Consider the following 24,376-nt stretch of genomic DNA (forward strand, 5'->3'; position numbering starts at 1 on the left):
CTACGGAGAGTTTAGGCAAACTATCGTCTGTACAGTATGTAAATTAGGTACCGTAAGTCTAATACAGTACTGTAATTTTATACATTTCGTGTGAAAGAAACATTCCTTATTCAACGGCCATAAAAATTATTTATATTAATGATGTCTCCAAAGTTCAACGAAGTTTTCGCAGAAAAATAACATCAGAAATCGCGGCCGCGGTTTGATGAGCTGTTCCGCGACGAAAACAAGCTTGAGCAACGGCGATGTCGAATGGTGCACACTCGGTAAGTAATCATACAATTTTTTGTTTTTAGCGTAGTTTATACGGATTATTTTTTTAAAAAAATATACGTATCTTGGAAATGTTGAGTCGGATTAATCTAGAATCGATTAATTTTATGGAAGAAAACTTTTCAAACAGCCGTAGTCCGTAAAGTGCATACGTGTCGGGCTGTAATTGGCAAGGACTCGTAAGAAATCGATTCATAAAGGACGGAACGTATCTACCGTCTTATAGGGGGGGTCGACTGTTTCAAAGAAATGTTGGAACCGAACGTTTAAAACCGAAAATAGTGCAATAGAAATGTTTGCATTCGTATTCCCTACGATAAGGACACCGAAAACGTTCAAAGCAGACATTCCTTTCGTTACCTCTGTTGACTTTTTCGGTTTTCCTGAATTTGAAGTGTTTAATCCATTCGAAAACTACAATTTCGATTGTGTGAAAGTAGATTCTTCATTTTCAGTATATATAAAAATGGTTTTTGTATGGTCCGAATGAAAATGTGGCAATATAATGCAATACATTTTATCAAATCTTGATGGAACATTGAACATTGTTTTGTATTGGGCTACGTTTTGTTTCAACAATATTTCAATATTGTAGTAAGGAATTTATGATGGTGTGAATACTCTGGGAAAGGTCTAAGCAACAATTTCAATGTCGTTCTAAAGAGCAACAATATTTAAAATTTTATTTGAAAATAATACATTTGGATGCATAAATTGTTAAGTTAAATAATATAAATTTAAGCAGTAAAACTGTAGTTATTTCATTAATTTTTATGTTCTGAAGTTGTAATGTTAAAATCGGCCTCTATTCATAACCCTAATTTTGTATTTGTGAATTACATTTAAGTTACAAATTAATAAAATTTCTGTCCAGAGTCTAAACTTGTGTAAATGTAACATTAATTGCATTGTATTTAATTAGTACTAATTTTATTCAATTTAATTATTAAAGGCGTTTTTTGGTTTATTAATGAAAACTTTTATATATATTATACACTACAGTGAACGGCTCACGTATTTGTAAAATCTAAGTGATTCATATAACACGGAATTATCTACAGTGTTATAGAGGGTCTACTGTACAAGAAATATTGGTCTAAGTATTATATATATATACATTTATAAGGAAAGGCAACTAAAAAATAATTAGCTAAAAAGAACCAGGTCTGAAATGCTTTTTCAGATATATTTTGTATACATGTAAGCAGGTATAAATTGATATCTATACCAGCGGCGTGGGTTGACAATTTTTAAAACGGAGTAGACGTGAGAAAATCCATTTTTAATACATAATAACAATTATTATTACACCCAGAAGAAAATTCATTTTATTCACATATTATTCAGTCGCTAATTCAACTTTTCAAACTTTACCCAAGCAAACTTTATATGAAGGTGTGCGTAAAGTGCGAGTAAGTTTAAAAATATAGCCTATAACTTCGTTAGTATTTGTAATATAAAAGAATCTGTAAAAGTATTAGAAAGCATAATCTACCGAGTTTTGCGTAAAATTATTTTATAATGGATTGAAAAAGGTGGTCTAATTTCTTGGCCTTTACGTTGGCCTCACTTGACTCTATTACATTTTCTTATGGCGACTTCTAAAATTAATAGTTTATGCAAATAACCCTCGATCGATAGAATACTTGAAAGCTAAAATAACTAACGTGATTTCAAGCATTAATATAAATCATTTGGCAAAAGTTTACAGACAACTTTAAAATCGTATTACCCTTCGTATTACTGAAGATGGCGGACATGTGGGAAATTAATGCAATAAAAGAATACATATAATACAGATTTTCTTATTACCAATACATTCTATATAATTTTTTATTATTAATACTACTTATAAAGTTATACATTTTTAAAATTGCACACTGACTTTATGCACAAAGTGCACAACAGATAAAAGTATTGTGATAGGTCAAAAGATGACTCCTTCTAAGATTTTCACATTTTTGGATTCAGGGGAACTTCAAACGTCGAAAAATGCAAAATATTTAGGGATCTTTCTGTATGTATATATGTTAGTGTATGCAAAAGATACTATTTTGTTAACCCCCTTTAAAGCTTAATAACTCGTGTGTCTTTTGGCGAAAATTCCTGAAATTTTTCAACAAAATTCGTGTATTGGGGATTGACGCTATTATGTTTTAATGTTAAAAGGTCGACGGGGTGAAAGATAGAAGGAGGTCGTGTCATATCTCGACTAGATCAAACTTAATGACGATTTATTCGTTCATAGCATTTACAAGTTTTTAAAACCATTGGTACCAGTCAAATTAAGCGTTTTGCCATTTTATATTAAAAATATAAAAAATTTAAAATAAAATAGTATACTGCAAGGATATTGATTGTATTCACTCTGCTGTGAAGCGATTCACCTAAATCAGCTGCATCATTCACAGATTCAAACTGTGTTGTGTTTCGATTCTACTAACGAGACTTCTTTTATGTTGAACTCAAAGCTTTCTAACCACATATATCGTTTAAGTAGATAGACCAATCAAAAGATTTACTAAAAAGTAAACCTTAAATGTATAAGAGATATACCAGTCGCCAGGACTAGCTGGCGACGTGGAGTTCTCCGGGTTTTCTCCATACCTGTAAGCCTGAACAGGGGCTATTTAATGCCGTTTTTATATCATTTTTAAGGAAATCACAAACACTGTTTGACAACAGTTATTTTGAAACACTTTTCAAATTTTTGTCGGGTGTTCTTAGTCTGTAGAAAATATTATCTGCAAAACTTCGATAAGATTTTCACTCATTAAGCCACAAAGCCACGTCAAGGCGACACCCATTTTGTGGTAGTTTTTTGGTTTCCAGAAACTAACCCTGATTGCTTGATAAAAGAGCAATCAGAGAATACAACTGGATATTCGTTGCTATTCGATTTATTCAAAAACCTGAAATTATTTGCCAAACAAAACAAAAGAAAAAATCAATGTTTGTCGTTGTAATTAATTGTTCTTATTGAAATTTTCGGTACAAATTTGTCATTTAAAATTAAATATAGCAACGAATATAAGATTACTTTTAAAACGTAAATAATTCATAATAACATATTTGTATATTAATTTAAAATATATAATTATAAAATACATACTACGTAAGTATAATATATAAATATATTTAATTTATATTTAAATTCATATACAATTTCTAATCATAATAACCAGGTCGATGTAGGGTACTGATTTATTTAGAAAATATACTTAGAAGCAAAATAGGAAGAATTACGAAAACCAAAATTGCAAACAAAATGTAAGAAAATAGATTCGAAAAGTCAGAAATTTTATCTACTTGTTTTCATAATACTAGACGTTACTTACGAAGAGCCTTACGAGTAATTAATGAATTACAAATTGTTTGTGTTACCTGTTAAGATAGAACGGCAGCAAAATTATAAATAGGTCTAATATTGCGAAATTCATAATAGAATGTTATCGTATTTAATAAATTTATTTTTTAACATTAATCATTATCTGTACGACATGTATAGTTATGTTATCTGTAGGATTATGTATTCGATATATTATGTCCTGTCCTGTGTATATATGTATTTTTATTATTACATGTAAATAAACGTAGTAAGAAAGTATATATATTTTCATTTTTTGGGGGATCTCCAGAACGAATTAATCAAATTCCCATAGAAACCTATGGTAAATCCATAATCTGTTAACGAACAATTCAGATAGCTAACAAAGTCTTGGAACAGATTATGTTCGTTAACCGATCACCCACTGTATACTACTGAAGAATATATATTTCAAATTAGAATGTTTATGAAAATATATTAGGAACTGTTTCAAAAATCGATTACGCTTTATATAACATTAATTATTAGAAACTACAGAACCGATAAAAGTTGAGATTTTATATTAAAACAAGTGGAAGCTGTTAAATCTCAGCATTATGTTAAATAAATGATTACCATTGCGTGAATGTATCGAAGTGGTTAACATCAACAACTGCATTCAAATAACAGAAAAATAACGAAAGGATGTATGTCTACTTTTTTACGTCAATACATTTTACTTGTTTTAAAAAATCAACTAATTATAAAATTAGTAGATATTTAGGCTACAGTTGCAGTGTCGTCGGTTATCTGTGGGTCAATCATATGTAAACTATTTCAATCGACGGTTTCAGGAAAGAACGATCAAAGTAAACTAATATGCGTTTATAAACTGAACGTGCCATTTTGTAGATTAAAAGTATAGAACGCGATGGGGAAGTTAATTTACTGAAAAAACCAATCATAATTCACTCCGGAGCCACGTGAACAAACGTGGTTCTTGGAAAAACGATTATAGTCCACTGCATTTGTAACGATGACGATCAAGAATCAGTCACACAACTGCAGTAGCCAATAAGAGTTTAACTTGATATTTCCAACACGGTACTGATTTCTGATAAGTCACAGTTATACCCAACTGTTCGTCTTATACATGTTACAATCGCCACCGACCTTGTATCGTGTCGTTCCATTTTTCTCACGTGGCATTTTGAAGAGAAGGCGAGGCAGTTCGCCATCCCACCACGTCCCGATAGTAACACCGTCACCTGAAAATAAAGCTCTTACCCGAATATTATGAAAGTAAAAGTTCAATCATGTGGATTTATAGGCTATTCTAATTTTCTCTTTATACTGAACGTATTTTTGAACTATATGTTTATAATTAATTGTTTACCTAGTAATTTCAATTATAAGTGAAATATTTGTGTAATTAGAAGTCAAATTATTTAATATACGTTTCCTAGTTTTTTCAATTATCTTCACTTATCCAATCGAGCTTTCGAGTGGCTTCAAGACTTCAGAATTTACTTGTAAAATCTATTGCCTTTTCCCATATGAAAATATAGAGGTAGATGATATCATATTGCATGCTTTTATCATTTTTAATATTATTAACTAATTCTCTGTATTATTCGTCAGATTTTTTTTCCTTTGTGAATGTATAATAATAGCGAACATTATTTTAAAATGGTTTTGTATGAAAGAAATTAATTATAATTTTACTTGAATATTAATTCTTATAATTGCGCATTTGGTAGAATCTTTAACGAAAATATCTATGAGAAGGTGTTATTAAAAAACCAGACATGTAATACAAAATGTAATGTCTCTCAGTAGCGCGTTATAGCTTCTAGAGACTCAGAAAATTTGAATTTGGTTTAATCATTTAATCATCAGTGTTGACTTCATATATTTTTTTTCGGGGTAATTTTTGTATTTGTGAAATATAAAGTTTATACAATTTTTAAAAATCGTCAATTTAAAAGTTAAAGATATTCAATAAAAATAACAAGTGGTATATTCAATCATAATTGAATAATTAAATAACTGCAATTAATTTATTACAACGATAAAGTTATAAATGGAAATTCGATCCACACTAGAAATAATCAAATCTCTATAGAATAAAAACATATTCAATATCCACAAATCTGAGTAATTAATTAAAGTTAATTAAGTAACGTCTCTTCAATCAGAAAAAATATGGAGACTCTTAAGCACTGAGAGGAGCTAGAAAGTTAACCTAGTTCGAAATGCATGTGTAAAAAAACAATAAAAGGAGTTTTTTATAACCTGAATTGGCTGTGAGGTAGTCTACTGGGAGTTTTTTTTTCGGATTGAAAAGACGTTACTTAATCAACATATAGAACAACTACCATTAGAAAATTCAGAATAGATAATTAATTAAAATATATTTTCTTTTACGAAGGCAGCCAATTAAAGAAGTGTTTGCGAATAAGACTGTATGCAATTAAAAGTACGTTATCAGAAAGTTGAGACGTACAAGGTGAGTTATAATTACTGTCGACAGTAATCTTATTTGCATCTATAGGCACTATTAAACGTGTTTTTTCAACTTTAACTTAACTTACATTCATGCAAAAGTTAAAAAATTTATATATTAGTGTGAGGGACGAACAGACCCACAATAAAGTGTTATTTTAAATTTTAATTATTGGAAAATTTAATCGGTTAAATTCGAGCGTTTTATCGAGTTAGGCTAAAAGCCATAAAAATTATTTCCCACGGAGTTTGTTCCTTGTTGAGTCGGATCAAGTTAGTCAGGTATGTGTCACCAGGAACTTTTGATGGAGAATCCATATTGGACGCGAGACCCTTAACGGCAACCACCTGACCTCATGGAAAAAACCCAAGAGGAATAAGAAGGGAAAAAGGAAAAAAGACCCCGAGGTCAGTCGTCATCCGAAGTCCCTCTACAAAAGTCGTCTTCACAAAGTCCGCTCAACAAAAGTCGTACTCCCGAATTAAAATCGTGGCCCAGGATTAAAATCGTGGCCCAGGATTAAAACCGTGACCCAGGATTAACACCGAGAGGAAAAGATCGTTCCTGTTTAAGGATAACATCTCCACACCTCCGTGCCTCCACCCCAGTGAACGGACAAGATCCAGAACCAGTAGATTGAACTTTCCATCGGCGTATTATCATTGGCGTGACCCCAGATCCTTCGACCCAGAAGCAAGGTATTTATCAACCCGCGATTCGCGTGTAAACTCTCTCTCTCGAACGGAATAGTATAATTAGGGATAGAATATATCTGTATTTTCTTTAGTTTTTATTAAAATTGTTATTTGTTAGAGAATCATGGAATCCGAGTAAATTACTTCCTCGTCTCTCTCCTCACCTCTACTCCGAATCTAAGCGCTCACACGCTACCGCTCGCGTGACGTAACGTCGCGATTTCCGAGTCCCCCAGAGACTCGGTGGTGTCAGATTTAGGTCTCCTGACGTGGTGTCAAAGAAACACCCACCCTACGGTCACATTAGCACAGTGCAACTTTAAAGTAATTATTTTATAAAATATTACAAGAAGTAGGTCTATATCTGACTGATGAGTAGTTAAAGCCTGTTATTGAGCTGTCTACGGCTTTGAAAATCCCTGAATCGAAATCGTGCGAAACTCCAAGAATATCCTCAGGTAGTTGGTCTGTCTGGGATAATTCGGGCCCCGTCCTCACCATCCTGCCGAACCCACGATAGGCATTGTTAAAAAGACCCTCTTACAACCGAAAGTTTGGTAGGAGCCAAATGAGAAAGTAAATTTACGTTAATTATGTCTTCGATTTATTCATTATATTAAGAATTTAAAAAAAAATCTATTGAAATAATGAATCAATACGTAACAAATTAATAAAATTTTTAAAACGTTTTACTTTTTACTTTGTTGGAATTCTTCGAAATTAACAATAGTCTTGTCTTGAATAATGGCAAATGTTTTGTTACACGAAACAATATTTTTACATTGTTAACAATTTTTGTTACTGTAGAAAGTTTTGACATTTATCCAAAAATATATAATAAATAATAAAAGAAATTTAATAAATAAATAAAAGAGATTTCGAATTTATTTATTAAAGTATAAGTTTTGAAAACTTTATTGGAATAAACCACAAACGAGTTGTTCAACTTTCTCGGAAACATTTAAAATTTTTGTGGCGCTATCTGTTGTCATATTTTATTTTTAAAAACTTTTTATATTTTCAAATATGATGAAACGATAACAAGCTTAGTTTTGAGGGTACGGATGAGTTTTATATAAAAAAAACTGTTAACGCTAATAACGAATAAAATCGTTTAAAATTAATTAACTTCGACCTTACCGGAGATACACCCGACTGCTATTATCTTTCGTTACGAATTTTAGTGTATCCATAAAAAAATACAAAAAATACCCTGTAACGGCTGCTAAATGAATATGCAGTACATGTATTATATTTAAAAACGAATAAAGTCAGTTGTTCGCATACATTTTATTAACCAAATTCAGCAAATTAAGTCTAATAGTAAACTCTAAATGAGCAGAAAATTTAAAATATTTGAATCAATTTTTATTCGATACAATTATTATTGATTGAAAGTTCTATAGGACACATGATTTGTACTGACACTTTTGTTAACTTAGTAGAATAGAATCAGCCAAAAATAAGAGATAAAATATGCCCGGTAATCTCCCTTGGAGCACACTTATCTCACCTGGCAGAGCTGAGAAGTCATCTTTCATAACTCTGGATTCGTTTCTCATAAAAATCTCATCTATAAATAATTCATTTATTAAATTTCATCTTAAAATTGCTCACAGTCTGCTGATTGAATAAGTTCTAAAGTTATTTAGAATTTTAGAGTACGTTAATTCTGACTGTAGTCTACTTACAGGGATTGCGTTCTGACACGTGGTTCAGTGGCGTCACAACATATAGTAAATTAGAATTACGCTTGTCGAGCTATTTGACCCACGAAGTAGCGACATCTCGTGGTAAAAAACAGAACTACGGCTACGGAATCGTTCTGTAATTATCCTCTAGTTATGCTATGTAGATGGTCACAGTTTAAATTTGTGCAATCTTTGAAGTACGATTTCCTGTAAACAAATGTATTAGTATTACCCGTATACACTACATTAGCAATCAAAAATACACACTAATACTTACATTAAAAATTCCAACAACGTCTCTAACAACACCGAAAGATAAAGAAACAAAATTACATATAATGACGAGTGAAGGTTACGATGAGGCTCATACCCCAAACCATTCATTACTGTCTTTTTGAATTTTCCATGTACTGTACATTCGAAATGATTCGTCCGGTTGTTGGACGATAAAAACGATAAAGTCCGACATCGGACGAATCCTTCGAATGTCATTTACCGCAACTTATCGTCCGTCTTTACATAACTGTTTAAAAATTATATTTTAAAGTTATAAATTAAAATTTATGACCATGTATTAAAATTAAATGAAAGGTAAGCATCGTGAAAAACTTACGTAACGAATTGTCTGATGCTTTCGATTGGATAAGGCATAAACAGTACTTTCGAATTTTCACAATATGTAATGAGAAGTTAAAATTGCCTGTTCAGGACTTTATTTAACTGAGATTCTGATATAATAATTTCCCTGTTTTCTTCCTTTTGGATTCGTATCTCACTCGAAGAAATCATAAAATAATAAAGATATCTATTTATTACGTTCAAACATCTCTGTTTTGTACGTTAGATGTAGTATTTCCGACAATGGTGTATAAATAAATGCATGACTGATATTTTAAAAATAGATATTACAGTTTTTATATTTGCTTATCTTGGGTTTTGATGGTTCTGCGATAATGAAATTGTATTTTCTAGGAACTATCCTACCAGGAAACGCTGCATTTCTTTAAAAAAAGGACATTTCTATTCTATGAACAGGGAAATATTTCGAACTATGCCCTTCAGTAGACTGAGGGGTGTAGCCCGAAATACAATCCTGTTAATAGAATAAAGATATCCCTGCATATTTTAAAGGAGACAATTTGTATGATAGATCATAGATATTATTTGATTATCAATAGATATTAATACTAATATCAAAGTGACCTTTTGTTAATGTAAAGATTTTTGTATATGTGTATAGTTTTTGACGAAGTATCGACGGTCCTTTTGTTAAATAAATGTATTTTCGATACTTCTTCTATAACTCCCCGACTAGAATTAAAAAAAACAATTAAGAAAAACAAACAAACAAACAAAGATGTCTGTACTGTTTTCATTATAGAAAATATAAATAATCCAGGATTTGTATGGAATTGTTTTGTAATTCTCCACGAACAATAATTGACTTTTCTGTAACCTATCGTATTCTGAATCTCTATGTGTATAGGTGATTGTATACTGTACTGTTATAACTGATAATGCAAGTCCCAAACTGCGATTTCTTGAAATTTTCCATTATTTTGTTATACAAGCCGAAAGCTTGAAAGTAAAAAATCATTACGCTAACATAATATTAATCAATCAACGTCCATTGTAAAAAGTGATTAAACAAGTTCGTTAAGAGGGGGAAGCCGTAAATTTTTTTTCGAGCCGAAAACAACTTACGAAATTCTAATTTTACAAAGAATGAACAATTACATGTTATTTTCAGTAACAGATAATAAAATTTTTAGGTCTTTTTTTTTCATCTATTTCATATGTTCTAAATAAATGGACATCGACGACCCGTAATTAAGTAAAAATTAATTTTTGTCCTCGTGAATGTCTGACATTGACACAAAGCATAATTACAAGTTCACATAAAAAACTGAAGATAAAGCAAGCCTTAAACTGATAAGTTATCACTGATAACTTATCAGTTAAAGGCCCACCTAACGCGTGCTCGCATTGCTTGTGGCTATTCCATGCCGAGTGACATCATGTGGTTCCTTGTCGCTTACAAGGAAAAGGAGTGTATAACGTAACACTGTCGTGCCTATATATTCATTCTGAACGTGATTTCTTTCGTTTTGTAGGCAGATAAATAATAAACCAGTGGAATAAGTGAATTTCTCTGTAATGTTATTTGGTACTTTCATGCGAAACTTGTAATCATTGAACAAATCACAAAATTGAACAAATTTATATATTAGCACTGCGCAACTTTAAAAATAATTATTTTATAAAATATTACAAGACGTATACCAGACTGATAGGTAGTTAAAGCCTGTCAGTAAGCTGCCTGCGGCTTTGAAAAATCCTGAATCGAAATGGGGCGAACACTTCAAGAATATTTGCAGGGAGCTGGTTTGTTTCTGATAATTCAAGCCCCATTTTAAACATCCAGTGGAACTCACGATAGGCATGGTTAAAAAGGCCCTCTTACAACTTAAAGGGCGGTATGAGCCAAATGAGAAAGTAAATTTACATTAATTATGCCTTCGATTTATTCATTATATTAAAAGTTTAAAATAAAAACATCTATTGAAATACTGAATCAATATATAACAAAATACAGTAGAACCTCGAAAACTCGGCTCTCGATAACCCGGCACTCCGGATAACTCGGCCACACCCTGGCAGGGCAAAAAAATCCATAGTTAATTAATTTTCATTATAGACAGCTTTATAAAAGTATAAAAGCTCTCATAAAGTATTTTTCTGAGGTCTGTCTTATCAGGTAAATTACTGTACACAGTGTATTCATTAATTTTCATTTTCATGTAGTAAAGGCTCTATGCCTTCATAAAGTACGTACTTTTCCTTTGTTTAAGGGTATTTGGGCAGTTTATTCTCTGTTGTATTCTCAAGCAAACAATACATACAAGTACAATACAGTATTTTCTGAGGAAACACGCATACTTATCCTTTTTTAACCCCATTCCCGATAACCCGGAATTTTCACAAACTCGGCCACCCTTCGGTCCACATTAGGCCGAGTTTTCGAGGTTCTACTGTAATAAAATTTTTAAATTGTTTTACTTTTTACTTCGTTTCTTCAATAATTGCGAATGCTTTGTTACATGAAACAATACTTTTACATTGTTAACAATTATTGTTACTGTAGAAAGCTTTGATATTTATTCGAAAACTAGCAAATAGGCCCGGCGTTGCTCGGGCAAAAGTAACGATAGCGAAGATTAAGATTATTAAGTTATAGTCAATCTTACCCTTTTTCACAGAATGCAAGAATTGGGTCCCCCTATTTCCAGACTAATCAGAGAATTTTTAGATGGGTTAAAAAATGTTCGATTTGACGCAAAACGAAAAAACTGCATCTGCGTCTGTAAATCTTGTCCATCGCTTTCACTTAACACTTTATTCTTAACACTTTTATTGTCGAAGCCTTAATTCTGTTACTCTCCCCCAGGGTGAATTTTAAAAACTCCCTTCTTAGTGTGCGTTCTCAAGACGTACCCTAACTATGTATCAAATTTCAACTTTCAACTCCTAACCGTCTGGGCTCTGCGCTAATTATTATTATGTTGGGTTTAGTGAGTTATACTCGGTTCACACCGGTGGCTGCGTACTATGCCGGACCACAGTTAAGGCATAGTAACCAAAACAAAACTAAAATTAAAAAAACTGTGTCAGTACACGTGTCTGTATTCAGGAATTTTTTAACAATATGACAAGTATTCAATATAGTGGTCTTAGGTAGTGTGATGTATGTCTTTCTATTCACTTGTAATGTTCTCAGGTTTTTGTGTAGTGTGTGTGGTATCATACCTGTACAGGAGAGAACGACAGATACAATAAGAACCCTATCGATTCTCCACAGATGCCTTATTTCCTGGGCGAGTTCTGTGTACTTGCTAATTTTTTTAGTGCATGTGTTTTGTACATTGTGAGTGTACGGAATGGCTACATCTATAATGTATGTGATTTTATTGCGTTTTTCAATGAGTGTGATGTCTAGTCTGTTGTGGTAAATTGTTTTATCTGTGATTACGGCTCTGTCGTAGTACATTTTGTGCGTGTTGTTTTCCAATACCGTTTCTGGAATATACTTGTAATATAGTTCGTGGATGTCTACCAATTTGTGTTTCTTTGCAAGCTCTTGGTGTATTATATTTGCTACTTGATTGTGTCTATGTAAGTAATCTGTCTGTGCCAAGAGCTTGCAACCAGAAGTGATGTGTTGTATAGTTTCTGGCATGATATGACATTTTCTGCACGTGTCATTTGTGAGTGTTGTATCTTTGAGTATGTGTTTTTTGTAGTTTTTAGTATTTATGACTCGATCCTGTATGGCAGTCATGAATTTTTCCGTCTCTCCAAAAAGGCATCCCCGATCTAGCCAGCTGTTTGACACAGTTTTGTCATCAAAATCCTGGGCCAGGTCATAAGGATGTCTGCCATGGAGTGCCTTTTGAGTCCACGATTGCTTGATGGTGTCTATGCTTTTTATATGTTGTGTCATGTCCATATGTTGTGTCATGTAAGTTTAATGGTGTGTTATTTGAGTCTGCTAGAGTTACTGCTTTACGTAACTGTGATGTTTCTTGTTTCTTGTAGAAAAAGTCTCGCATTGACTGTTGTTTGTAGTGAAGGTTAACTATGTCAATCAGGCCACACGTGGAAGGGTTAATCTTTTTGTGGCGGATTTAGGATGATGTTGTTTATGCTTAGTAAGTGTTGTTTTTGTTTTCCTTTGGAGTTGCTCGAGATCTGTGTGAGTCCAATGTATAACTTCAAAAGAGTATATGAGTACTGGGATGACTTATGTGTTTATTGCTTTAACTGTGTTCTGAGGATAGCATTTAACCTATATTGGTATTCTTTAAATAATTATCGCTTTATTTGTGTATTTCCTGTTAGTTTGGCCTGTTGGAATCCTAAATACTTGTAGAACTCGCCCTCTTCCATGGATTCAATAGCATCTCCATTTCCAAGTGCAAATCTTCTTTTCTTCAGGACTCCTTTTTCTATGTTAAGTGTTTTGCATTTGTCTAGGCCTAGGCTTAGTTTTCATGAAAGGGGTAAGTTTTATAAAAACAAAAAATTGTAAACGCTAATAACGAGTAAAATCGTCATTAAATCTGACCATACTGGAGCTACACACGACTTTTATTATCTCCCGTAACAACTTATTTTTTTTAAACTCTATGACAGTTTTTCTAAACTTGAAGATAGTGTACCCATGAAAGATAAAAAAAAATAGTAACGGCTGCTAAATAAATATACAGTATTATAATTAAAAACGAATAAAGTTACTTGTTGGCATACACCTCATTAACCAAATTCAAAAAAATAGGCCTGAAAGTAAACTCTAGATGAGTAGAAAACTTCAACTATTTAAATCAATCTCTAGTTGATACAATTATCATGGATTGAAAGTTGTATAGAACACGTGACCACTCTTTCTACTTACAATTGTTCGTAAAGATACATAATTATACAGTTACGCATTTTCTTTATTTTATAAGTGACTAATCCATTAGCCATTTCTAAAACAGACAGAATTTTTTAGAGACGAATTAAATAGAACCTGCCGTAAATAACAGGTCAAAAATATGCCCGGTAAACTTCCTTTGGTGCTCATTCAGGTGACATCTCTGCATCTTTTCTTACGACTTAATTTAAGCAAAGATTTTGTACTTTTAATTTTTGAACTGACCATTGTAAGCACCACCTGGCAGAGCTGAGCAGTCGTATGTCGTAACGCGTGATTCGTCTTTTTTCCGACTAAGAAGAGTCTACCAATCACAGTTTATTAAACAGAAATCCACGGAATTTTATTGATTAAACAGGGAAAAAACCTATTAATAAACTATTAATCAATAATAATCTTGGTTTCCGTTAAATACGGTTAATCAGACACGTGATAAAAGTCATTATTCTCGACATCACTAACCTTTTCAGTAAACTTATGTCCGTTCCACTTTAACACATTTCTTATCGTCATTACATAATTCAGAAACCTTCAATTATAGAAGGTGTTGCAAGAGTTTTTGTTGTATATGAATCATTTTCCAATAAGGACCATACTTTTGTATTTAAGACCTTTGACCCTGAGTAAAAAGATGGCCCACGTAGTTCTGTTTCCTGTTTAACATACGCAAACAAGAAATGAGTTAAAATTAAAGATAAATTTTAAGAAATAGCGTTTCCAGCCCTTCATCTATTGCTATATATATTTTACTCTTTCCGCCCTGTGGGCACTAAGATGACCTCTTATAGCAGGCTCGCTATAGGTTCGGCCAGGCCCGCAATGGGGTAACCGGTGGTGAGAGACAGGGCCCGACATTTTTATATTTACTATGATATACACACGTATATTTTTATTGATTTCTCTAATTGTTTATATGCTACTCAATGAATTTCAGTGAATACTTGAAAAAATTTTACTTTATATTCTGGGTTTTAATTACTTGATTTTCTCTCACTGCAAATACAAGTAATTGAATTTTTTTGCAAAAATTATAAATTCAAATGAAAGTTTGTTTTGAATACAAATTTGTTTTCTTTAATTCAAATTTTCTGATTTATTAAAATATGTTATAAAATTCACATGATCAAATAAGCAATTAATTAATTAGCAAAATTGAGCACAATAAATATTTATATATATTAATATTTTCGAAAAGTGTTCAGTATCATCTATTTAGCGCACTCATTTGCATAAAAACTAACACATGATTGACGTAACCGTTTCTATTCCGGTCAACGTAAGTTGAAAATGGTGTTCGTTTTGAGTGTCAAGTATCGAAAAAGAAAATCGTTGACTAAAATTTGAGAGATTCAAAGAATATTCTTTATTATTCGTACGAGTTTCTACTAATACACGTATTACTGCAAGAGGCGAAAGATGATGTCAAACGTGAAAAAACAACGATTTAACTTTCACGAAGTGACTATATTCAATGAGAATGGAGAATGTGTCGTCGTATCACGAACATCTTTGATACAAAATGGAGGATTGCTGAAAAACTTCATAATTGTGTGTCCGAATGAAATGAAGTTTATTCTGACATTACCTCTGACATTGGAAATGCTGAATGAATTTGCAAGGTTTGTACCAATCTATTATATAGACGTTTCTTAGTGTTTAGTGTATAAATCTACCACGCAACAATACGAAAAATCCATATAAACGAAAAGACTATTTTTTTTTTTTAAATCGGTGTAATTATTTAAAATAGTTTGCAGTGGAAGAAAAAAATCTGTTGAATCGAAATAATGCAATTATTCGTAAAATTTATTTATTATTTAAATAACGAAACAGTTAATAAATCATTACTTAGTATATTGGATGACCAACGATGTCGTGAATGCGATTTTGCTGCCAATTAGCAATCGTGATTAATAAAGGTTTGGTCGGTGTGAAGTCCAACTCGCATACTCACGCATGACCAACTACGAGGATATTTCGAAAGATTTATACAAATTTACTGAAGGTCTTTCCGAAATTTTGGATCTATTTTAAACATTACACTTAATTGTTTTCCTTCTTCATTTCCCTCCGCCATTAATATTTCTTCATAATGTTTTCATATAATCAAAGAATGTCGCGGTCTTCACTTTAAATCTAAAATTTCACATAACTTCGTCGAAATATATTTTCGTGAAAATAATTTCTATTCATAAGGTATTTTAACCGCTGCGGTCGGATCTGAAATTCTATTTTTTAAGTTATTTTCTGACAAAACATAAGACAATTTTTCCGAAAGGTAATTTACGTGTCTCCGATTATCCGTGATTTGTATTTTACGCGAATAAATTAAAATAATGAAAAATATGCAAATTATTTATAATGTTTAACTGTGTAAGTGTTTCGTTTCAGGTTTTTGGAGAAAAAAGATGTTATTTTTACTTCTGCGGATAACGGATTCGAACTGTACCTCATAGGCAAACGTTACTTTATTAGGCAACTGGAAAAAATGTGTTTCCATTATCTCACAAAGTCGATTATCTACACAAGAGTTTGTCGCATCCACGATTTTGCCTGCAGGCACGACGAAAAACAATTGCAGTTTCATTGTTGGCAAAGTTTCCATTGGCTCGAAAAGAACTATTTCCACACAGACGATTTCAAACGGTGTGAAGAAAGTACCATTTACAAGTTATTGAAGTGCTCCATCTTTCTCACAATACAAGAATCTGACTTGTTGCGTGCTCTTCTCGAGTGGGTCGAGCAGCAATTTTGTAAACTGAGAAAAACAAACGACGACATTTCNGGAAAGTTTCCATTGGCTCGAAAAGAACTATTTCCACACAGACGATTTTAAACAGTCTGAAGAAAGTACCATTTACAAGTTATTGAAATGCTCCGTCTTTTTCACAATAGAAGAATCTGATTTGTTGCGTGCGCTTTTCGAGTGGGTAGAGGAGAAATTTTGTAAACTGAGAAAAACAAACGACGACATTTCGAAGGGAGAAATAATAAGACCGTTCCTGCCGTTGATTAGATTCTCCATGTTGGAACCATAGTTAAAAGAACAGCTTTTGAACTTGATTAACAAAGATTGCATTTCGACAAAAAAAGTAAAATTCATAAGAAAATATCAATGTCAAAAAAATGTCGCCACTCTTTCACCAATAATATATGCTTACGCTAAACCGAGAAGAACTTCTGAATATTCTTCGTTAACTGCCGTAAATTTCATGACTTATGAAGAGTTGAAACGAAATACAAGAATGAAATTAATTAGTCGGTTTATGGCTGATTTATGGGTTACCAAAAGTTGTGTGGTAAATGCGATTGTTCTGCCAATTAACCATCGAAATCCTGAAGGAATAAAGGTTTTAGTCGGCGTGAAATCGGCATATTCGCAAGATTTCGTCTTTGAGAAAGAGACCTGTGGTATGGACGGAATTATAGATTTTCGAAAAATGAAATATTTGCGGGAGCGCAGCTTTAACATATTTTTAGTGAAGGTTGCGAAGGAAGAAATAAAATCAACCTTCATTGAGATTTTAAAACGATCTTCCGAACATACTCCGATATACGCACTCCGAAATAAAACTATGGGACTTATAGGGCAAAAAATAATATTCAGTTGTAAAATTTCTCCTATTTTCTAAACTTCGTGAAACTTTAATATCGGTTACTTTATGTTTTCGTTTCCGCTCGAGAAAGTACGTAATTGAACTGTGACGTCTGTGATTTTTACAGAATACGAAAATTAATTTTGAGTGTTTAAATAATTACACAATGTAAATAATTAGTACACGTGAGGTGAGTGTTGTAGACGAAACAATTTTAGTGAAATTATTGAATGACAATAAATTTTAGAAACTTCTGTTTTTCATTTTCTTATTGCATTTTTACAGATAACATCAAATAGGTGTTAGGTGTTTATTTCATACACTCGTTCTACAAATGACATATTATATGAAATAAATATAAAATAGTTATTTTTTTTATTATTATAAAATTATTACTTTAATACAATAAATTACAACATTGCAGCTATATGACACTTGTAATGAACAACTTAAAACATTTTAAAAATATCCATTTTTATTTATTAAAATTAATTTCTGAAAACCATTTAATATACTGCCTATATTCAATAATGTCATTCAATAAGTTATGCAAACGTAATAATTACGTAATTAAAATTAATATGTAAAATAGTATTTAATTATCTTCATTGTAGCGATAACATTTATAAGACGACAAAATGGTCATCTCAGAAATGTTTAGCTCTTGTTATTGTTCCCATAACAATTCCATAGTAGTTGTAATGTAATTTTGGTTTTGTAAGTGAAATAAGTCAATTTGTAGGGCCGAGTTCGAGTGGTTAAGGTGGCATTACGCTGCTCTCAGATTATGGAAACGAATCTCGCGCTCTTTATGTACACTTGGAAAAAAGAGTAAAATTATGGATAGGAAACACGAGAGCTAATCTGGATGAAAAATATCCCTAGAAATTTTTTTTTGAATGTTTGGTGAGGGACAAAGCCCAATATATCTAGCCTCGTTTTTCACTACCCGCTCGCCTTGTTGTTGGAGTACTCGAGCCCGCAACGAACATTGTGAAAAAAACCGTTTGTGATCACGGGGTGAAAAGGAAAACAAAATGAATGTTTGCAGGAAAATTAACACGAATTTACGCGTGAAGTACTCTTAGGTGACGTGTTTAATTTGTAAATATCCTTTATTAATTAATTAAAAACGCACGCAGAAAATGAACCACGAAACTCTGGATATCTTTAGACTTTAAAAGGCCCTCTGGTGGCGCAAGAAGACGGATTTTATAAAATAAAAAGCATCGAAACTGCATTTTTATGAATAAAAATTTGACAAATTATTTATCGTTTATGACGACTAAAATTTTTTCGTTGCGTTCACGGCTTTTAAGTAATGCATAAAACTTCGAGGCGCAAGGCCCTTCGGACCGCGAGGAATAGGCGGTGGCCCATGTCGTCCATGCCTTACGCCGCCCTTGAATATAAATTATTTATAAATACGTATGTCAAGTTATATTTTTATTACTACGTAAAATATATTCAAGAGTTTACGACCACTGTGCTGGGTGAGACGTTGTTGAAACAAAAAAAGTTATGCGTTCCATCACGTACATAAACAGTGTCGTAATTCGCCATGTGCAGATCAGCAAATTCGTAAAATTTTTGTTTATATTGAACGATCCGGATAATGGAGGTTCTACTGTATTAAACAATAGCTAGTCTGTTAGCGCTGGTCAGTAGTAGTCCAAATTCAATACGATCGTTTGTTTCTTGAAAATTTGATCACGATTTAAATACAGTATTTACTTTTAATATTACCGATATGTCATCGAAAAGAAAACGTGTCGTATTATCATTAAAAGACAAATTAAAGTATTTGTTTCGATTATCCGGATTTTTCTTTATCCGGACTACCTTCATCCCCAATTAGTCCGGATAATCGAGGTTCNATCCACGATTTTGCCTGCAGATACAACGAAAAACAATTGCAGTTTAATTGTTGGGAAAGTTTCCATTGGCTCGAAAAGAACTATTTCCACACAGACGATTTCAAACGGTGTGAATAAAGCAGCATTTACAAATTATTAAAGTGCGACATTTTCAAAGTAGAAGAATCTGATTTGGTGTATGCGCTTTTCGAGTGGGTCGAGCAGAAATTTTGTAAACTGAGAGAAACAAACGACGACATTTCGACGGGATAAATAATAAGACCGTTCCTGCCGTTGATTAGATTATCCATGTTGGAACCACAGTTAATAGAACAACTTTTGAACTTGATTAGCAATGTTTGCATTTCGACAAAAGAAGTTAAATCCATAAGAAGATATCAAATTCAAAAAAATGTCGCGACTCTTCCACCAATAATATCTGCTTACGCTAAACCGAGAAGAACTTCTGAATATTCTTCGTTAACTGCGGTAAATTTCATGACTTATGAAGAGTTGAAACGAAATTCAAGAATGAAATTAATTAATCGGTTTATGGCTGATTTATGGGTTTCCAAAAGTTGTGTGGTAAATGCGATTGTGCTTCCGATTAACCATCGAAATCCTGAAGGAATAAAGGTTTTAGTCGGCGTGAAGTCGACGTATTCGCAAGATTTCGTCTACGAGAAAGAGATCTGTGGTATGGACGGAATTATAGATTTTCGAAAAATGAAATATTTGCGGGAGCGCAGCTTTAACATATTTTTAGTGAAGGTTGCGAAGGAAGAAATAAAATCAACCTTCATTGAGATTTTAAAACGATCTTCCGAATATACTCCGATATACGCACTCCGAAATGAAACTATTGGACTTATAGGGCAAAAAATAATATTTAATTGTAAAATTTCTCCTATTTTCTAAACTTCGTGAAACTGTTTAATATCGGTTACTTTATGTTTTCGTTTCCGCTCGAGAAAGTACGTAATTGAACTGTGACGTCTGTGGTTTTTACAGAATACAATAATTAATTTTGAGTGTTTAAATAATTACACAATATAAATAATCTGTACACGTGAGGTGATTGTTGCAGACGAAACCATTTTTGTGAAGTTATTGAATGACAATAAATTTTAAAAACTTGTTTTTTCATTTTTTTATTGCATTTTTACAAATAACATCAAATAGGTGTTAGGTGTTTATTTCATACATTCGTTTTACAAATGACATATTATATGAAATAAATATGAAATAATAATTATTTTTATTATTATAAAATTATTATTTCAATACAATAAATTATAACATTGTAGCTATATGACACTTGTAATGAACAACTTAAAACATTTTAAAAATATTCATTAATTTTATTTATTAAAATTAATTTATGAAAACGATTTAATATACTGCCTATATTCAATAATGTCATTCAATAAGATATGCAAACGTAATAATTACGTAAATAAAATTAATATGTGAAATAGTATTTAATTATCTTTATAGTAGCGATAACATTTATAAGACGACAAAAGTGTCATCTCATAAATGTTTAGCTATTGTTATTGTTCCCATAACAATTCCATCGTAGTTCTAATATAATTTTGGTTATGTAAGTGATATAAGTCAATTTGTAGGGCCGAGTTCGAGTGGTTAAGGTGGCATTACGCTGCTCTCAGATTATGAAAACGAATCTCTCGCTCTTTATGTACACATGGAGAAAGAGTAAAATTATGGTTAGGAAACACGGGAGCTAATCTGGATGAAAGATATCCCTAGAAATTTTTTTTGAATATTTGGTGAGGGACAAAGCCTAATATATCTAGCCTTGTACTCGAGCCCGCAACGAACATTGTGAAAAGGACCGTTTGTGATCACGGGGTGAAAAGGAAAACAAAATGAATGTTTGCAGGAAAATTAACACGAATTCATGTGTGAAGTACTCTTAAGTGACGTGTTTAATTTGTAAATATCCTTTATTAATTAATTAAAAACGCATGCAGAAAATGAACCACAAACTCTGGATATCATTAGACTTTAATACAGTACTAATTAATAAATAATCACGTGTTGTAAGATTATTAGTAATTTTACGTAAGAGTTAATGTGGATTGAACTTGGACCCTTCAACGTTCAGAGAGTTTCGAGAAAAGAAGAAAACGCAAAACGCAATTTAAAGAATTTTTTAATTGCCTGATATTACAATATTACAATATAATATAAATGTTAAAAGTACGAAAGAATATTAATGTTTGTTGTTATTCTTTGTTCGAGCAATGCCGGGCTCATCTGCTATTATTATTACATATAAAGATTTATTGTACTAAATTATGCTAATTACCTGCTTTTTTGATCATGTTAATTTTAAAAGACATTTTAATAAATCAAAAATTCTGAATTAGAGAAAACAAATTTGTTTTCGAAAGCAAATTTTATTTGAATTTCTAATTTTTGCAAAAAAAAATCAATTTCTTCCATTTTCAGTGAGAGAAAATCAAGTTATAAAGAAACCGGAATATAAAGTAAAATTTTCTCATGTATTCATTAAAAAAGTAGCACATAAAGGCACTACGGAAATCGATAAAATCAACGTGTGTATGTGATAGAAAATATAAAAATAGCAAAATATTCAGAATGGGTAACGCTATTTTTCAAACCTCATCCGAAAACTGCTCACAAAGTGCTGATTGGATAACAATAAGTTCTAGTTCTTAAGACTTCTTTGCAAAAAATTCTTGAAAACTTTAGTAGTGTCGATAATAGAGTGCATAAGAAGTACAGTCGATCCCCCTTGTAACACTGTTGATAATTCCGCTTTATATGAATTCCATGTTGTACGAGTCACTTAGATTTTACAAATACGTGGGCCGGGCTGTGAACGGTTCACGTATTTGTAAAATCTAAGCGATTCGTACACCATGGAATTCATATAAAAAGGAATTATCAACAGTGTTTTAGGGGGGTCGACTGTAGTTGAACTTCTTAGTCACGAAAATTTAACGAGACAGAAAATTTAAATGATAAAAAATTGTCTGGTCGTCCAAAATTTACTTCAGAAACGACATAAATCAGCACTTTGCGCGTTTCTTTTGTTTTAAAATTGTTTAAATTTGCAAGACGTGTCAGAAAAAAATTAAAAACTGTAATTAAAAATTTAATTTCAAAAACAACGGTTTAGAATTATTTGCAGAAGACGGGTCATAATCAGCCAAAGTGGAAAAGAAACGTCGTCTGACAAAACTTGAAAATTAAAACCATTAACCTGCACCAAAACGTATGACTTGTTTGGTGGTAAAAAGGTAAAAAGTCATTTTCAGTGAGAAAATATATTTTGTGTTTGTTTAAATTATGCAGGAAAAGTTTGAGGATTGAAGTGTGAAACCAAGAATCCACATTGTTTACAACTTGTCATTAAATTTTATACAAAGTTGTAATAATGTAAGGCTTTCTTAATCATATTAGACTTGGAAAATTGTCATTTCTTAACGAGAAATATCTGATTTCTCGTTAATACAAAAATTATCTAATAAAAAAAAACTCTAGCATAAGTTGCGTAACTTTCCCTGCTTTTATGAGATTTTATTTGAAAAATAACATTTATATTATGAATCAAAATCAATATCTGAAATTATATGTGGCGTAATCTATTATCAGATTTGTTATAAAAAGTTTATATACTTTTAATTATTATAAAATAGCAAAAGACTTAATTTTGAAAGTAGAAATCAATTTTATTAAACACTATAAATGCTAACTACAAGTAAAATCTTTATTAAGTCCGACCCCTCGCCAGATATATTACGTGACTACCTCTATCTCTCTATCCTCTTGACTTTTTCACAACCAAATTTTAATACTCTCAATGCCTCTTATATAGAAGCTATTGGGCCAAACTTTGTTTGTTTATCTTCACCCCGTCCGAAGATATTTGGCGAAATAAACGCCAATGCACGCACGCACACACACACAAACAAACAAACACAAACATACATTTCCACGAAATTGTTTTGCCGTATTTTTGACTTTTTTTGGGTTCAGGAGGTCTCATGGAGATTTGCAAAAAACTCGTAGAGTAAAATTTGACACGATTTCATTATTCTTCCTTATTACGTATAGGTTACACAACAGCAGCGAAAGTAAAAAACTCTTGAATTAGCTAAGAAACTCACCAGAATTGTTCCTAATTGAAAGTATTTGGTACATTCGTAAAAAAATTACCGCAAAACATAACAAACCAATGAACAAAATTTAAATGAAAAACAAAAACTTGGTCTAAAATTAGTCGTAAACAATAACAATTACTTATTAATCTAATAGAATAAAATCTAAAACAATAAATAGGCTGCAATTTGAACAAATTATAAATTTACACACTCGTATGGCTGTCTGTCTTCTTTAATGTCGGGAACGAGTAGATAGGTGAAAGCCCGATTCTAGATATAGAAAGACTAGGGACAGAATGCTTCGATTAATCATATAAGAATTTCCGCTCTGCACAGCAGGTGAGGTTATTTTAATTAAACTTTTCCCCTAATCGGAGTCAAATGTCCGATACGACTTCATTCACAACAGGAAAGTATGATATTGAAAAATTTAGAGTAATTTAACTGCATGACAATATGACGACCGTTGAATGACAATACCTTGAAAAAAACGCAAAAAAAACTAAATAAGGAGATATTTGACCCTGTGTTTTAATATGAATATTTTCATCTATACATTAATTTCTAAATATAGAGTTAAAAAGTCATACGTTATAACTTTTATTTTAATAATTATCAGGTAAGTTTAATTGAAAATTTTAATCTATGCACTTCATAAAATCGAGTAGTTCTTAATACATAACTTGTGTTTAAAATATTTTGTAAGCGTGGATAAATTTTACTTTAATTCTCGAACAGATAGATTTTGACTGTTGTGTTGAATGTTTGGTGTGAGAAACATGAGTTGAGAATACGAGAAGGTGCATCAGTTACGCTTGGTCTTTA

General features: G+C 31.9%; 1 protein-coding gene and 1 long non-coding RNA gene across 2 annotated transcripts; one reads left to right on the forward strand and one right to left on the reverse strand.

Moving 5' to 3' along the window:
- Positions 1–8,070: 8,070 nt before the first annotated feature.
- Positions 8,071–11,545, reverse strand: LOC111639027. The gene is made up of 5 exons (XR_002758995.1): positions 11,533–11,545; positions 9,086–9,783; positions 8,750–8,995; positions 8,473–8,679; positions 8,071–8,404 (listed from the first exon to the last, which is right to left on the reverse strand). It is a non-coding gene; the product is annotated as an uncharacterized LOC111639027 (long non-coding RNA).
- Positions 11,546–15,213: 3,668 nt separating this feature from the next.
- Positions 15,214–17,771, forward strand: LOC111639023. Its single transcript, XM_023384801.1, has 3 exons — positions 15,214–15,564; positions 16,337–16,543; positions 16,737–17,771. The coding sequence occupies exons 1-3, from the start codon at positions 15,362–15,364 to the stop codon at positions 16,981–16,983; spliced, it is 657 nt and encodes a 218-aa protein (XP_023240569.1). The 5' UTR covers positions 15,214–15,361; the 3' UTR covers positions 16,984–17,771.
- Positions 17,772–24,376: the final 6,605 nt, after the last annotated feature.

This window comes from Centruroides sculpturatus, unplaced genomic scaffold (genome assembly GCF_000671375.1).
Source record: "Centruroides sculpturatus isolate CEXI.00-Female unplaced genomic scaffold, Cexi_2.0 scaffold1200, whole genome shotgun sequence".
In the NCBI taxonomy this organism is placed as follows: domain Eukaryota; kingdom Metazoa; phylum Arthropoda; class Arachnida; order Scorpiones; family Buthidae; genus Centruroides; species Centruroides sculpturatus.

Bases quoted from the DNA above. Each gene is read 5' to 3' on its own strand.
- LOC111639023 (XM_023384801.1), top strand. From the start codon at position 15,362: ATGATGTCAAACGTGAAAAAACAACGATTTAACTTTCACGAAGTGACT. The intron at 15,565-16,336 runs GTTTGTACCAAT...GTTTCGTTTCAG, and splicing joins ATGCTGAATGAATTTGCAAG to GTTTTTGGAGAAAAAAGATG.